This window comes from Sciurus vulgaris (assembly GCF_902686455.1).
Source record: "Sciurus vulgaris genome assembly, chromosome: 1".
Taxonomy (NCBI): domain Eukaryota; kingdom Metazoa; phylum Chordata; class Mammalia; order Rodentia; family Sciuridae; genus Sciurus; species Sciurus vulgaris.
In genome coordinates this window covers 40,421,731-40,440,641 of record NC_136461.1, presented here as the reverse complement: position 1 = coordinate 40,440,641, position 18,911 = coordinate 40,421,731, and the positions used below count along the sequence as shown (strand labels likewise).

At 32.0% G+C, this 18,911-nt stretch overlaps 1 protein-coding gene across 1 annotated transcript in view; it reads right to left on the bottom strand.

The window, feature by feature from the left end:
* Nucleotides 1-14,387, bottom strand: part of LOC306655279 (uncharacterized protein C1orf185) — a gene marked incomplete at both ends in the record, with an annotated part of 42,209 nt that extends 27,822 nt beyond the window's left edge. The window contains 3 exons of the mRNA XM_079129670.1: nucleotides 653-788; nucleotides 5,457-5,562; nucleotides 14,330-14,387. Coding sequence (XP_078985796.1) covers nucleotides 653-788; nucleotides 5,457-5,562; nucleotides 14,330-14,387 — 300 coding nt within the window. The remainder of the gene's footprint in view (nucleotides 1-652; nucleotides 789-5,456; nucleotides 5,563-14,329) is intronic.
* Between the last annotated feature and the right edge of the window lie 4,524 nt (nucleotides 14,388-18,911).

Here is an 18,911-nt window from a genome sequence, read left to right as displayed (position 1 = left end):
TATTGATAGTTTGTCATTATCTATTAATGCTATATGACCATTTGTTTTGCTTAGCTATATCATAGTTTCAAATTCTACTAGTCTTTGTCTTGTTCTACTTTGTCCATATAACATTGTTTTGACACTTCTCATATAGCACAAAGTAAATTATGGTCTTTCTCACTGGTACTACATAAGCCCCTTGAAGTGGCTTACCATCCCAAATAGAGGGACCCAGGGGTTGGGATATAATAAACGACTAATAGCTCTTTGACAAACTGAATTCAATTTCAGTTGGTTTGATTGTGTTATCTGGTTATTCAAGTAACTCTTATCTTCATTTCTTTTCCTCTGACTGGTCTGATAATCTTGTTTTCAGTTTTTCATATGCCATGATTTTCATCTCTATAACAATTCCAATATAGGGAATGTAGGTTCTTGGACTAAAATCACAGAAAAGCAACTTTAGATGGAAAATATTTTCATTTAACTTCTCAGTTTTCCTATAATATAAACTCTAACTAGCTTGGGTAATTTAACCTTGGCTTCATACTATTGTCCCTTGAATTAAAAAACAACAGTGGATATCTTCTCCTTCAAATTTAAAGACAATAATGCTAATGACATGATACCAAAAAAATTGAAAAGATTACTATAAAATATTACACCATACCTGTAATTGGAATCTTCCAGTATGAAAATTTCGAGAAATAAAAACACACTGAGAATGAGATTTAATCTTTGCCTTTGATGGTTTTTGCCTGAATCTCTCACTGGTTGCTTTAAATTTGGAATTTTGAAATATTTCTCTGAAAGATAGTTTATAGAGAATATTATTAAACATGAAATAGATTATAAACCAACTAAAATAATTATTTCTAATATTTATAAATGAGGGTTTAAATATCAGAATAAATATATTACAGCATATTTATTTTTAAAAGCACACATCAAGTTATATACTTTCTTACATGTTAGATTTTATTATATCTATTTTATTCATAGAATATAAATTAAGCTAATTATAAAGGGTTAATATTTCTAGTTTGAATATTAACCAGGAATCACTGGTATACTTTTTTTCTGACTGTGAGATAATTAGTTGACTTTAATGTTAATTAGCCTTTTAAAAAATTTGTCTTTCATAGCAAAGGAAATAAAATGAATTTCACTGGTCACTTTTGGTATTTAATAATATCTCTGGAAAAAAGTAAGAAGAAGGAAACTGAATTGAAATTAATGACTTACAAAGGAAGAGTACCTGTGATTTTTTATTATTCATGCAACTACAAGCAAATGAGGAAGGATTAAAAATAATGAAGTGGCAAGTAAAAACTCAGCTGATCAAAGGCAGATAATTAAGTACAAAGGAATGTGGTTTCAAACAGTTATTATAAACTTAAGGATTTAAGGAATAATGCTTCCAGCCAACGGAATAATATTCAGAGCTAAAAAGAAAAGAACTATCAAGTCATGAAAAGACATGGAAATTTAAATGCATATTTTAAAACAAAAGAGGCAAATCTGAAAAGGCTACATACTACATGACATTCTGGAAAAGGCAAAACTGTTGTAGAGAGAGTAAAAAAATCTTTGGTTGCTGGGGGGAGGGAATAGATGAACCACAGAGAGTTCTTAGAACAAAGAAAATGCTCTGTGATACTCTAAGGGTGTGAATATGTCATTATACATTTGTGCAAATCCACACAGTGCACAGCACCACGAGTAAACCTTAACATAACCTACAGATGGTGAATGATGATGTACTGATATAAGTTCCTCAATTGTTATCCTCCCCAAATAATAATAATAGTGCTGATTGCCATTTCTTCTTTCAGAGGTACTAGGAAAATTCTAAATTAAATCAAGATATCATATTATGTTAAGGAGGTATTAACAATTAGGATTCATTCATTATTTAATTCAATTCACTTAACAAATATTTGAGTACTTATATGCCAGATGTGCTAGATGTTATATATTTAGTGATAGGGGGAAAAAAAGCCACAATCACTACCCTCATGGAATTTGCATTGCTGTCATGGAACATTAAATACTAGTAGAGAAGACAGACAACTAAATAATCACTAAATTTTTCACAATGAAAAATTACAACTGTGAAAAGTGCTATTGAGGAAAGCTACCTGGTGCTGTTATGTAACACAGGGAATTCTCCTGCATATAGTGGTTGAGGAAGGCTTTCCTGAGGAGGGGATGATTGAACAGAGCATCTGAAAAAGTAATATTAACTAGGAAGAGTTTGGTGGAAGAGGGAAGATGTGAAAGTAAGAATATTCTGGACAAAGAGAACATCAGGTACAACCATCTAGCATCTAGATTAAGAGAAACACAGAAAGCAAGAGGGAAATAGAACATGAATTTGGGGACTGTGTGGATGGACCATGCAGGGTCTTAAAAGTCATGTTTTGTCGTTATCCTAAAAGCAATAGAAAGTTCTTTAAAATATAATAGGGCTAGAAAAGAAGGATATGGTGACTTGACCAAATTTGTATTTGGAAAAAGTCTGGCTGAAGTGTGGAGATTAAATGAAGATAATATTGAAGGTATGGGGTTTTGTAACCTCTATTATAGTAGTCTATATAGTCTACACAGGAGATAATGAAAAACTGGATGAGTCATGGTGGGGGTAATCAAGAGAAATGAATAGGTGTGAGCAATTTTTGAGATAAAATATAACTTGGTGATAGTTCAAATTTAGTGTGAATGGGGCAGAGAAGGGGAGCTTTTTAGAAGGAAAAAAATCTTTGGCTCTACATATTCCTCCAGCTACTAACCATTCACCAACTTCTCCTCACAAAAATAACTTCTTGAAAAAGATGTCTATGTCTCAATTTTCTTACCTCCTGCTTTCTCTTCCAAGGGGAGTTTCTGAACCCATCTCTCCCCCAAAACTTCATCAAGGTGACCAATGACCTCTATATTGCCAAATCTGAAAATCTATTTCTCCTTATCTTTCTCAAGTACCTTCAACATAGCTGGTTGACATCTTGCTCTTGTAACATTTTTTTTGGTTTTGACTTTGTTGGCACCACACCTTTTTTTTTGACAGATGTTGTTGATTTTTTTACTCTTATACTAGATTTCTTCATGGTAGCAAGAAGTGCATAGTACTATGTCTCTCTTTTGACAATCACTCCCTGGTTGGTCTTATCAAGTTCTAGACTTTAGATACTCTGTATATCAAATCTTCAACCCTGGATTCTGTCCTGAAGTTTATGTGTATATTCAACTGCCTATGTGACATTTCCACTTTAATGTCTAATAGACTTCCTAATAGTCTTTTAAGCTTACATCCAAAACTGAACTCCTAGCTTATCACCATTCCCCAAAATTGATCCCCTTTATGATAATTTCCTCATCAAAGAAAATGGCACAACCAACTACTCAGTTCAACACAAAAACCTACACATCAGCATTAACTCCATCATTTCATTTATCTTTCCTTACGTCATTTAATCTATCAACAAGTCCCGATTCTACCTACAAAACACATTCCAGATCGAGCCCCTTCTTTTCATCTCCTTTATGTTAATATTAGTTCAAGACATCATCACCTTTCACATGGAACTAAATAACCTCCTAAGTTCTCTATCTGCTTTCATTCTTGCTCTATTAAAATTCAGTCTTCAAAGAGAAATAAGAAACATCTTTAAAAAATACAAACCAGAACTCTCATACATTGATGTTGGGAATATATACTCGTTTTGGAAAACTATTCAGCAATTTCTTATAAAGTTAATCATATTATCTAACAATTCTACTCTTAGGTATTTACCTAAGAGAATTGAAAATGTGTGTACAAAAGATTTACTCAAGAATGTCTATGGCAACCATCTTCCTGAAAGCCAAAACCTGGAAATGACTCCAATATCCACTAATAGAAGAATAAAAAAAACAGGGTATATTCATTCACACAATGGTGTACTACTCATTATTAAAAACAACAGACTGTGGGTAAATGTAACAAATATATCTCAAAAATATTATGGTGAGTGAAAAAAGCAGTCATAAAGAAGTCCATATGATTCCACTTAAGTCCAAGAATAGGCAAAAGTAAACTGTGATGATAGAAAACAGAATCATGGTTGCCTCTAAGGTAGAACATAGGAATTGAAGCCTGGAAAGGAACATGTTGGAACTTTTCAGAGGATGAAAGAGTTCCATATTTTGACTGGAGTGGTTACATAAGAATTTGTTTATTGAAATTTATCACTGCATTTAAAACCTGTGCATTTCATTTTATGTTAATTATATCTCAATTTTAAAGTGTTAATATGTGAATCAGCCATGAGATACATTATAGAGTCTAAATGGAAAAACTTTTAAAGCACTTAGAACAGTTCCTAGCATGTAGTCAACACTCAATGTTGGATACTATGATAATGCCTTTGCCCTTTTAAAAATCTTCCAGTGCTACACAAATAATAAATCTAGACTCTGTATTCTACTCTACAAATCTGGCCCTTAGACCTGCCTCTTCAATCTCATAATTTCCCACTTTTACTACAGATTATTCACACTGGCCTTATGTTAACTGACAAGTGCAAGGTCATTCTCACATTGGAGTCTTTGCATTTGCTGTGCTTTCAGTTTGGAAAACACTGATACAAGATGTTCATATATCTGGCTCCTTCTTTTAAACTCAGTTCTCAAATTAAATATCAACTACTTGTACAGGCATTCCCTGACCACTTTATCTACTTGTTCATTATCTGTCTCCTGCCAGTGGTACTGCAAGTCAATGAAAGAGAAACTTTGTCTTACTTGTGCACAGTTGTAATCTCAATTCCTAGAACAATGGCAGACAGCCAATAAATATTTGTTGGAAGAGTGAGTAAATCAATAATTTCTTGGTTTCTGATTTGTACATGTGGATATCACTTAGTCATTTGCTGAGACAGGGAATACAATAATATGTGGGAAAATCATGTTGCAATTTACAGTTTTTAAACATAAGATGATGCAAATACTGATATGATTAAATAATTAGATGCACCAGATTTTAGAATTGAAAGGAATGAGGGTGTCAGTATTTTTTTTTTTTTTTTCTGTTTCTGGCAAGGCACTACTTTTAGGCCATACCGGAGCATTCTGTCATTTCTTTTCTTAGATATCTCCTAAAGAGTGTATTTCCCTCTCAGCAATGTTTTAAACCTCAAATTGGAAGTTGAAATTTTTTAAATTTCTAGCTTTATATTTCAACCAGACCCATGACTTATTGAAAATAAAATAATATTTATTATTCCTCAAAATTTTAATGCATGAAGATTGCTATTATATTACTCTAGTTCTTTGAGCTATTTAAAACACATAAGCCCTTTCCTCCCCAACCAAAGGATCTACAACCAAATTGCAGATGACAAAATCAATACTATTATAGTTACTATAATAAGTTCAATACTATTTGAAAAAGTCTTTGAATTTTTAAAAGAAAAAAATATTCTAATAAAACTTACCTTCGTTTACAAATCAGGAACCACAAAGCAGATGCCAAAGCAAAGAAACCAATTCCCAAACTAACAGCACCAGCAGCCAGAAAATAGGTTAAGTGGTTAAAAAAACCTATACAAATAAATTATGAAAGATTATTACATGTATGTATCTTCATTCTCTAGGTAAAGTTAAATTACATAATATTCCAAATGATATAACATAGTATAGTGTGAAAACTCCAGGACATTGGGAGACCTGAATAGTCCTGTGCTATTACAATAATTTGAAAACTCCAAGATATAAAGTGGCACAGTCTCTCCTACAGATTAGGTCCTAAGACACATTTCTTTGACCCTGCCAGGATTTGAAACCTAGATTTTGTTTTTATACAGCTGTCACCTCCTTCTTTTCTTTTTTAGTTTTTTCCCTTTGCAGTTCAGCTGTGATTTTTTTTTTTGTTATTTCTCTGGTATCAATACTGATAGACTTCTGACACAAGAAAGTTTTTATTTTTAAATTCATATTATATCTAGGGGTGGTGGTGAATGCCTGTAATCTCAGAGACTCTGGAGGCTGAGGTAGGAGAAGCACAAGTCTGAGGCCAGCCTCAATATCTTTTAAATTTAAAAAAAAATTAAAGAATTTTAAAAGAACTGGGATGAAGTGTCCCTAGCTTCAATCCCCAGTATTACACACATATTCATGTTATCAATCACTATAAGGAGGCAAATGAAGCAAATAAAGGAACAAATATGAGGAATTTGTTTTGTTTTGTTTTTAAATCAAAGTTGCCTTTTATTCATTCACCATATACTATTGATTTTAAGAATGTCATGTAAGTGCTTGGCTTTTTTTTTTTTTAAGATTTAAGAAACCTTTAAAAAATTTCTTTCCACTTTAAGGAACTACAAAAGATCATGGTCAAAAACTAAATGAAAGCAATAGAAAATAATAGCTTATCACAAATTTTATAATTGTGAAAATCTATAGGAATTACAGTTTTACTCCTTAAGTTTACAGATGGTAAACTGAGGCCCATGTAAGAGAAGTAATTGAACTAAGATTGTGCAGCAAAGTAATACCAGTATTTTGGGTTTTTTTTCTATAATTTCAGCTACCAAACATCTTAATTCTGGTTTATTAAAAATAATAAAGAATAAAACTAGGCATGGTGGTGCACACCTGTAATCCTAGAGACTCGGGAGGCTGAGGCAGGAGGAGCGCAAGTTCAACGCCAGCCTCAGCAACTTAGTAAGGCTCTAAGCCACTTAGTGAGATTTTGTCTCAAAAAATAAAAAGGAGTGAGGATGTGGCTCAGTGGGTAAGCACCCTGGATTCAATTCAATTAAATAAGTAATTCAGTAAATAAATAAATAAAGAGTAAAGAAAGTAAGTAATTATAGACAGTTTGGTTAAGTCTTCCTTAAGGTTCTGCAACCTATTACCTAAGCAAAAAACAAACAACAGAAAGCTTTCACAGAAGGCAATGTAGAATCTAACTGAAGAATAGATTACTTGGGAAGAAGAGTTAAGAAGTAAAAAACTACCTGAAGATCTTTTTATGAGAACATATTATCAAGTTTCACTAAGGATATTACATGATGAATACTGTTGTCACCATATTTTTGTTGTTTCCTAAGTAATTTCTAGCTTCAAGATAGTATCTCTCAAACCTTGGTTTTCTTTGAATTCAGAAAGGTCTACATTCAGGAATTAACATGAAAAAAAAGTTATACAAGGTCATTTATCAGAGTGACACATTTAGAACAAAATAAATAGCTCAAATTAGGAAGTCAAGTATGTTATGATGATGCTATTGTGAAAAAAAAGTATTCTTCAATTGTTTTGTATAGCAATGTCAATACTATTGATCTCTTTGGCCAGATAATTCTTTGTCGTGGGCGATTGTTCTGTGCATTGCACCAAATACATCCCTGTAGATGATCAAATATACACTGAGGGGCAAAATTGTCCCCTGCTGTGAACCACTGATATAGTGGTATAAGAGAATACCAGTTATTATTAATGATGAAAGAATAATAAATAAAATCTGTATTTTAAAAAGATATAGTTGTATTCAAATATTAGGATCTCAATAGATGAAAAAAGAAAAGCAATGCAGATAAGGAAGGGCTAAAACCATGGACATGCTGGGCTCTGAAATCTGCAAACAGGAATTAGCCCAAAGAAACAGATCATTGAGACAAAACCTAGTCCAGACTATCCTCTGGCATAGTGAATGAATCCATATGACCAATAACTCTGAGAGAAGGAAACTGAGTCTTCAACAAAAGACCAATTTGAAACAGGACCAATGATGAATCTTAGAAATGAAAATTTCAAAACTATAAAATGGAATAAACCCTTCTCTGAACACAAAGAAAGAATAAATGAAATAAAATATAATACTGAGAAATTCATCCAATTACACAAAGAAATGAAAAATATGATAAAGAAATTATGAGACATGGAAAAGCTTAAGAATATGTAACATAAAACCAAAAGGATGCCAGGTGTGGTGATGCGCACCTAAAATTCCTATGACTCCAAAGGTTGAGGAAGGAGTATTGCAAGTTTGAGGCCAGCCTCAGCAGTTCAGTGAAATCCTGCCTCAAAAAAAAAAAAAAAAAAAAAAAAAAGGAACTGGGATGTAACTCAGTGGTAGAGCACCCCTGGGTTTAATTCCCAGTACTGCCAAAACAAAAACCAGGAGTTCCACTATTATTTTTTATGGTGCTGGGAATCAAACCTAGGATGTTGCACATATTAAGTAAGTACTCTGTCACTGAGTTACACCTCCTGTCCAAAGGAGTTCCAAAAGAGATTACAGACTAGAAAAGCAGTACGCTGAAGTAAAACCCAAGGTTTTTTATGTTAACATTTTACACATAGTAAAACACACAAGTGTGCAATTATATACATCTTGACAAATACAAAGTGTTTAATCACCCCACAAGCAAGTTACAAAGTACCTCCATTACTTCTTTCCAAATTTCTTCATTCTGTCTCTTGTATCCCTCACTGACTGCTAGCAACCAGAATATTTTCTATAATTTTGTGTTTTCCAGGATTTCACATAAATGGTATGGAAAGGCATTTTGAGTCTGCTTTTCACGCATGTACATGTAAATTTCATCCATGTTGTCATATATGTCAATAGTTTGTTTCTTTGTACTGCTGAGTAGTATTCTATCTTATAGATGTACCACGGTTTGCTTTTTGCCTAGATGAGGGACATTTGGGTTGTTTCCAGTTTGGGGAGTTAGGCATAAAGTTATTACACACTTGCATATAGGTCTTTGTTTGAACATAAGTTTTGATTTCACTGGGTTCATGAAGCATGTATTTGTTAAAATTTATAAGAAATTATCTGGGGATGTATCTCAGTTGGTAAAGTGCGTGCCTTGCATGCACAAGGCTCTGGGTTCAATCTCCAGCACCACACACACAAAAAAAAAATTATAAGAAATTGCCAAACAACTTTCTAGAGGGGCTGCGCCACCTTTACTTTCTCACCAGCAATATACAGCCATTCTAATTGACCTGTATAACCACCACCACCCCTTGATACTATCAGTTTCATTTTGGTCACTTTAATAGATGTGTAGTGATATTTCTTTGTAGTTTAATTTGCATTTCCTTAGTAAATAATGATGTTGAACATCTTTTCATGTGCATATTTGCCATTCACATATCTTCTTCATTGATGCATCTATTCAAATCTTTGCTGAGCATTGAGAATTCTTTATATATTCTAGTTACAAGTCTTTAGTGAGATACATGATTTAGAAACATTTCTTCCAGGCTGTGACTTGCCTTTTCAATTCCCTTAAGAGTGTCAATACAGATCAAAACATTTTTCATTTTGGAGATGTCTAGTTTCTCAACTTGGTTATTTTATGGATTATACTTATGGGTCCTATCTAAGAACTTTTTGCCTAACCCAGGTCACAAAGATTTTCTCCTACATTTTCCCTTAAATGTTTTATAGTTTTATGTTTAACATTTAATTTATGACTCATTTTGAATTAATTTTTGCATAAGGTGTCAGGTATTGATCAGGTTATTTTTCTTCTTTTCCTTGTATGTGGACATACAAAGTTTTCATTGGTATTTGTTGAAAAGATTTTTTTTAATGACTTGCCTTTACACCTTTGTCAAAAATCAATTAGCTATATTTGTGCCAATCTTTTTCTGTAATCTTAATTCTGTTTATTTGATCTATATTATCTATTCTTCCAGCAATAACAATAACATTTTACATTTAAATAGTAAATACTATACATCAGGGATTGTTCAAAGTGCTTTACATATATTAACTTGATTATTTATCACAAAAACCCAATGAATTAAATACTATCATTTCTTCACTGCAATGAGAAAAACAGATGTCAAAGGCATACAAATGCCAAGTGGGGGACCAGTATTAACTTAAACTGCTAAGGTCCTTCCTTGTCTAGATTGAGTAAAGAATAGAGGCAGTGATTATCTTTAGACTTTATTAGAAAAACAGTTTAAGGATGTTGAAAGTTTAAGGGTGTCATAGAAGAGGATAGCTAAGAAGCCAAAACATATGAAAACTGCGTTGCTTATCAAGGAGGTGCAAATTAAACCACAGTGTGGTACTATGACCACTATATATAATGCCCAAAATGAAAAAGACAGAATATATCAAGACTTGACAAGGGAAGAGTAAACTGAACTTTCATTGGCTGCTGGTAACAATGTAATTTGGTACAATACTTTGGAAAACTGTTTGGCACTCTCATTAAAGTTGAATGTATGTACACCCTATGATCCAGAAATTCAACTCTTAGGCATATACTGGACTAAAGAGCACACATATTTTCACAAAAACATGTTTATAGCAGCACTATATTTGAGAAAACCACAAATTGGAAACTGCCCAAATTTCATGAGCAGTTGAATGAATTGACTAAAGAAAACAAAATGTCCCACAGTAATGGGAAAGAATGGACTATAGCCATGCATGACAAAGTGGATAAATTTCAATAGAAGTCAGACACAAAGTTCAAACACAGACATTAAGGGTAGTTTTTTGAGTGCTGGGATATATGTGCATATATATGTGTGTGTGTGTGTATTTGTTCAGTGAAACTTAATCAAGCTTAATACTGGGGCTAGTGTGTGGCTCAGTGGTAGAGCACTTGCTCAGTATGCGTGAGGCATTGGGTTCAATTATCAGCTCCATATATAAATAAACAAATAAAATAAAATAGAGGTCTATCAACATCTTAAAAAAAGTTTAACACAACTTATAAATAAAATAAATCCGTATGTGTTAGCATGAGTAGAACTGAAACACTTAACATTCAGTTAAAAAGGTAAGTTCCATAAATTTAAGTTCAATAATTCCAGCTGATACTGATTTAATTTATGAACTTTGAAAGAAATGAAAAATAATATATTTTTATAATTAAATATAATAGAAGTATTAAAATACATCAAATTCATGCTGTTAGTTGATTCTGGGGAGAAATGAGGGAAGTGGGACTATGAACGAATTACAGACTTTGTAATGTTTTATACCTTAAAAAAAAAAAAAATCAAAGCTTTAGCATTCATATGACCCCCCCACCAAAAAATGCTCATTTAGGATATCCAGGGTGTCTGTTGTCCTTTTTTCCTTTTCCTTTTTCTAATTTTCTCAAATATCTAAAAATGTAAAAGTAATATAATCTCAATTTTGGAAGAAGAGTAAGAAGAACAGGAAGAAGGAGAAGAAGAAAAAGAAACATTGGCATAAGAAAAATAATCAACACTGACTATTCCTGTAGTACAGGCTTATAGGTAAAATTTTCACTCCAGACTTTTCTGTATATTCAAAATTTCTGTCATAAATATCTTAGAAAAATCAGAGTAAAAATTGAAACCTAATACGTAATTCCTAACTCCTTTACTTAGTTGCAACAAGTCTCCTTGTAGCACCTTCTCTTAATTTTTATCACTGTAGCCCACTGGACTTTCATCTCCTGAAGATCTCTTTTTCCCTCTTAAAAATTCTTCAGTAGGGCAGAAAAATATGTATGATGAATACACCCTCCAGTCCGTGGTTTAAATGTATCACTGACTTATTTACATCTCAAGAAAATTTCAATGAGATCTAAAGATTGCATTGATAAATTATGTATTTGTTAACACCTTCAAAAATATAATAAAATATAAGATGAGAAGGCTTAACTCAGTGATCACCCAAGTTCTTCTCCCATTCTGAAGGTGTAGTAAATATATTTAATTTAGCAACATTATATACAAAGTTACTATTTTTACTTTCTTGACTCTGCCCTTAAATATTCTATCCAAAGTAATGATTCCTCACTTTCAACAGTTACTTTCACATGTCAATGTTTCTTTGTCTTTAATAATTATTATCATAGTCTTCTTTACTTCTTGGCTTATTGTCTGTCCTTTTCCATTAGAAGATGAGTTTCTTTCACCATGGTATTCTCAGAATGTAGAATACTGACTGGTTACTCGAGAAATGGTTGAAGTCAATGAATGAAAGATAGGAACTAGAAGGTAGTATTAAGGAAATGAATAATACAAGGTTGTTTCCCTCAAGAAGTACATTGCTTAGTAGGAACAACATACATGTAAAAACAAGTTTTAAAGTATTATAGATGTTATAATGGAAGAAATAAGTACAACATAAAGACACAGTAAAATCTATAAATGAGAGTTTAAAGAAAAAAAAAAAAAAGGCTCCCTAGTTAAACATCACCTGAGAATGTTGTATTACCAAATTCTTGTCAAGAACTGGTGATTCAATACTAAGTGATACATGATCATGAAACTTAAAATCTGGAAGGTGACATTTAAATAGATGTATTCCCTAAAATATTCCAAGTGCTATGATAGTGCTCTGTTCATAGTACTACGACAGAAGCAGTTTGACCTAATGTAGGAACAGTTTCCTATAGATGACACCTGAGCTGAATCTGACATAATTTAAGAAATAGCTAGCCAAAGGGATTCAGTCTGAAACCTGGTTATGGCTTTTTCATCTCAAAATAGACAAAACTCACCCTCTACATAATAATTGATCTTTTTCTTATTTTTGGCCAAAATTCTTTTTCAAAAAAACATATTTTCCCACAACTTTTATTTCCAAGGTGATTAATAACTTCATTAACACTAAATTGCAAGATAACTATTGACATTTCTCTCTTTGTGTATGTAATTTAAATTCATATGGTTTTTCTCTTATTTTTGTTTATGCCTTTACTGCCTTTGTGGGTTCCTCTTCCCGAGTCTATTATATATCTATCTGTTACATATTTATAGGTTATGTATCCATCTACTAAGCCAGAATTACTAGGCATTGTACTAGTATTTCAGATAATTATTTGCAATGTTTCCAGAATGGTAAGCACTGCTTTATTTTTTAAAGAAATTACAAACAACCTCTTATTTTTAATTACAAACTACCTATTTTATTCTTTTGGAGTTTTGCCAGATTTCAGTCTCAGGCTTATATTATTTACAAATGGTTTACTCCAATTTAACAAATAGCTGTAGAATACCAGTAGTTCACTGTGGATGACATTGTGTAAAACACCAAAGGAATAGAAAATAGGAAGTTAAAAAAATCTATTTAAATTAGAATCCTCACCCTAAGGTTTAAAATTCTATAATAATATATAAACAGAGTTGTTACACAAGCAGTAATAAAGGAGTCCATACTTATTTTTTTATATTGTGTATCTGGTTTGATGGGTTATAAGCCTAACTGGACCTGTGAACTTGAAATTTTTACCTCTTATGTTGATCAAATTTTAATGTTCTCCCTTGAATAATGGGAATCATACCATCTCAAAAAATTACAGTAGGAAATAAGAATGTTGCAATAAATTAATAATAAAAGTAATAATAAATAGAAAGATATTTCAGGGCTGGGGTTGTAGTTCAGAGGTAGAGTGCTTGTCTCACATGCATGAGGCACTGAGTTTAATCCTCGGTACCACATAAATAAATAAAATAAAGGTATTGTGTCCCTCTACAACTAAAAACAAAAAAAAATTTTTTAAAAAGAAAGGCATTTCAAACCTAAAATGAATACACCAGGTCGTAAAGCAAATTTTATAAAATCATTATTATATAGATTGCATTCTCTGACAATAAAATTTATTTCTAAATTAACAATCTGAAATATAGCCTAAGAAAAGTTTCCATACTTCCGTAAATTTAAAATCACACTGAAAATAGCTCATATTAAATAATAAATCTATGGAAATTAGAAAACATATAAAACTAGTTGATAATGAAAGTACTATGTATAAGTATTTGCAAACAGCACACCTAATAGCAAAATCTAAGGGATGTGTATAGCCCTAAATATATTAGAAAAGAAGGTTGAAAAACAATGAGTTTAGCATCCAAATTGCAAGTTGAAAAAGAACCCAAAAAATAAACCCAAAGAATGTAGAGGAAGGAAATAATAAAAAAACAGAAATTAATGAAATAAAAATTATGATTCTGTTAAAGACTACTGAAATTGATAATCTAATCTGGTCAAATTAACCAAATTAAAAATTCTGAAGGTATAAGTTAATACTAAAAATGAAGAAAAGCATAATTACAAACAGCAGACATTAAGAAAATACTTACAATGAATTTATGCTAATATATTTTAAAACTTATATAAAATGATGTATACCTAAAAAATGACTTACGAAAAATGACTCAAGAGGTAATAGAAACCTAAATGAATATGTATCCATTAAATTGAATTAGCAGTTACTAACTTTCCCCCAAAGAAAACAGCAGGGACTAGTAGCTTTACAATTTCTATTGTATACCCATTTTCAAGTATTTCTTATCTTATACAAGCTCTTCCAGAGAACAAAAAGAGATTTCTAGCTGTTTGTCCAAATACATTTTCCTCTTCTTCCCAGGCAAAAAGCTAGACTACATGTTCCAGCTTCCCCTACCATTAGGTGAAGCCATTGACTGAGTTCTAACCAATGGAATTTGAGTGGAAGTGATGTCACAAAAACCTCTCAAATACTTTTCTCCACGTTCTCTTCCCTGACTGAAATGGAGTTGATCCCCAGAGAAACCTTGTAAGCCACGATATCACCACCATCAATCAACTGGATATAATTGACACTAGAAAATTCAATCCAACCACAGAAGAATGCATATTCTTTTCAAGTGCACGTGGTACATTCTCTAATAGAAATAGTTGAAAATCATTAAGACTTCTAAATAATACATTTCTAAATAATCCATGGGTGAAAAAAGGAAGACTCAAATTAAAATATGAAATATTTTCAACAAATAAAATGAAAACACTATACATCAAGATTTATGGGATTCTACTTACTAAAGCAGCACTTAAGAGGTATAATCTATTATTTTTTCATAAAAGGGGCAATCCCTTAGCTTTGTAAAATTATAGAACCAATATTATACTACATATTTCATGAAAAAGGCATTGCACTTTTACTCTCAATGAATTATCGACCTAGATTTTGTAATCTAATGGTTCATACGGATAGTGAAAGAGGTTTTAGAAATAATTATTTCTGATGACTTTTTTCACTTATTTTTAAAGTAAATTAAATCCAATGAATTATACAGATATTTAATCAACTTTTTTCCTGTTCTTCACTGAAGATATTCTAAACTTTCTCCTTTTTGTTCAAGGTTGAGGCAGGAGGATCACAGGTTCAAAGATAGCCTTAGCAAACTAGTAAGACCCTATCTCAAAATAAAAAATAAAAAGGGATGGATGTAGCTCTGGGATAAAGCAACCCTAAGTTCAGTACCCAGTACCAAAAAGAAAAGAAAAGAAAACACTAAGTTCAGAGCTGGCACATCCAGAGAAAGCCATGCCTGACCTTGTGCAGTCATTACAAGGACAAATTCATAATGTCAGACTCTATGAAGGTGATTATTTAGATTTGAGCACTCAGCTGGGTATGGTGGTGCGTGCCTGTAGACCCAGCTACATGGGAAGATGAGGGAGGAGAATTACTTGAGCCCAAGAATGTGAGACCAGCCTGGTCAACACAGCCAGACCCTGTCTTTTAAAAAAGATAAATAAACAAGTAAAATAAAAACTAGATGGCCAGAAGATATAGGCAACTCCTTTATAATAGATGCCAAACTATAACAATAATTCTTCACCCCCCCCTCAAAAAAGAGTTCAGCCAAAATAACCTGTACCATGTTCAATAACAAGATAGCAACTATAATAAATAAATAAATACTCCTCTGGTACAAAAGAAAAGTAGTTATCATTGCAGATACTCCTGGGACTCATCTTGATTTTTGAAGACAGGCTAGAATTAGTGAAAAGGCACCAGATTTTCAAGGTAGAAGTTCTGGGTTGAATTCTGATTTTACCTTTTGACATCTACCTCAAGGAGTTGTTAGTGAGATTATGAGCTAATTAATAAAAAATTAAAAGCTGGAAATAGTTATTAAATATATCAGTCATCTGATGAGATTAATGATGAATAATAATTCATAAAATAGGTCATCTACTTTATTTTCTACATACCTACCATATAAAATACACGGATTTTCCTTTAAGAAATAATAAACTATTTTGTATCCTTGTCTGATAGATATCTTGAACTTATTTCTATCTAGCTACTTGAAGTCAGTACAGATAAATGAAATTTGAAATAGTTAAGATACAAGAAGCAGGGCTGGGATTGTGGCTCAGTGGTAGAGTGCTAGCCTAGCATGCATGAGGCCCTGGGTTTGATCTTCAGCACCACAAAAAAAATAAAATAAAGATATTGTGTCCACCTGCAACAACTAAAGCAAAATATATATAAAAAAAGACATAAGAAGCAAATGTTACTTGTATTAAGTAACCCTACTAGAAAGTATATCTAAGTGATATTAGTATTTCTAAAGAAATGCCTTTAATAAATTATACTTCAATATTATCTGTTCCTAAGTGAGGATCTAATAAAGAAGTGATTATATAGAGAGTAATTATCTAAACATTAACTATTTTATCCACTACATAATCCTGTGTCCCTTACATAAGAATCCTATGACAAATTTCTTCTAGAATTTAATATCAAGAAACATTCTTGTTAAACTGTCAACTGTGTTCATTTGTCAGATAACAAGAATGTAAACCCAAAGTTTCTTTGTTTTGCATACCAGAAAGTTTAAATATAAAATTCATGCTCGATTATGGAAATTCATTTAACTCAAATTTTAAAATGATGACTTTTCCATTTCTCCTTCCAGTTTTCATCTTTTATATAATTTGTTCTATTATATATGACTTTTACTGAAAGCTATTTTAAACTGTAAAAGTAGTCAAGATAAACAAACACTACTTTCAGCGAATTTTAGTTTGCCATAAATTGTTAGTACTTCAAGGGAAAGGGTCCGATATTATTTAACTTTTGTGTCTCTTGACACTTTAAAATTTATCCATAAATAAATTTATTTTCTGCCTGGTACACAATAGAGGTTTAACTGTGAAGATTTATACTCCCATTTGAAAAATCACTACACAATGGAAGTGGAATTCATTCATTCAACAAATATTTACTGAACACCTACTATGTACCAGTACTGATCTAGAAGCCAATAATGTGGTGGTAAGTAAGACAAGTGTCCAAGGTCTCATATTTTAATACAAAGGGATGAGTAAATAAACACAGAGCAAATAAGACACTTTTAGAAATTGATAAAGGTCTTGAAGAAATCATCTAATGACCAGGAGGGAGTTGCAAAGGATGCTATAAGAGAATATATATTCTCATATTATCACTCACTGAAAGATCTGAAGTATCCATTTGAGAGGGACTCTGCCTGTATTTGTCACTGATTCAATCATTGGGGGAATTTTTTTTAAATAGTGCTAGAGAGCCCTGTTTAAGTATGTAGAAGTGAATGTTGAACAACAAGATACCACTGGAGAGCAGAAGTCTATTGGCCTTCACCAAAGTAGGCTTTAATTTTATCTCTCAAGTTTTCCCTGAATTTACCTCTGTTCTCTTCACTGCAACCTGTCTTCCAAAAGGTGTGGGTCATAGACCCAGAAGATAAATACATATCACTGTCTAGCATAAATACTTAAGTAATAGTTTCACTGACTTGAGTTAGGAAGACGTTGAGGTCATTGTTGGCTTTTTCCGTGCAGTTGTAGCATCCTCTTGTGGGCATTAATTTATTGTATACCTTCTGAGAAAAGCTTTTATAGCTTTTGGAACAAGAATAAAATATACAGTGCTTTATCTTTTTTTTCTTTTGATTAATAAAATAAAGCATCATATTTGTGTTTATTGTCAAATTTAAACAAATCCCTGATAAAAATATAGTAAACATAAATAATATTGTTACTACTAATAAAAAAGGAATATGTTATTCTGAAAAAATTCCATTCAAATTTTAAAAGGAAAACAAAATTTTCACAATTTAAATCCTTTAATTGTGAATATTCTTTTTATTTGTCATATTCACATTTATTATATATTCATAAAGTTAAAAAGTCCCAGGCACGGTTGCCCATGCCTGTAATCCCAGCAGTTCTGGAGGCTGAGGCAGGGGCATCACAGGTTTAAAGCTAGCCTCAGCAACATAGTGAGACCCTGTCTCAAAATAAAATATAAAAAGGATTGGGGATATGGCTCAGTGACTAAGTGTCCTTGGGTTCAATCCCAAGTACAAAAAATGTTTTTAAATGTACATTTGGGAAAAGGTAACATAAGATATTTAAGTATAATTTTTTATTCAAGAGAAATTATTTAAATAATTTGCTTCTTGTGAATAACACAAAATTGGTGAAATAAAATATTGTTTCTTATAAAACAAGTAACAAAGATTCTTAGTTCTTTTTTCTAATTTTTTTACTTGATCTTTTTAGATACACATGACAGTAGAATGTATTTTGACATATTAAGCATACATGGAGTGTAACTTCCCATTCTTGTGGCTGTACATGAGTTGGAGTTATACTGGTCATGTTATTCATATTATACGAACATTGGAAAGTTATGTCCAATTCATTATACTGTCTTTCCTTTTCCCATCTCCCCTCCCTCCCCTTAGTCTAATCCAATGAACTTCTAATTTCTACCCCCCTTACTGTGTGTTAGCATCTGAATATCAGAGAGAACATTTGGCTTTTGGTTTTTTGGGATTTGGCAGATCCTTAATTCTTACAGGAAGCTTTATAGCCCAATCAATAAAGCCACTGATGTATAACAGGCCATAAAATAAAAAGTTGGAGATTAGTACTATTTTACTTCTGAAATATTTTCCCCTTCTAGTATATTGTTACTACCCAAGAATTGTAATAAGTGAAAGGATCTCAAGGGACCAATAAAGACAAAGCCATGACTATGGATTAATTGGCAATCTCAAAGTCCTAAAATTTCAATGTCAGAGATAGGACTCATTTGCTAGGAAAGTAAATTATATGTTGCTGTCCATCAAAGATATTTATTATATCAAAGACCTGATGAAGAGGTGGGACT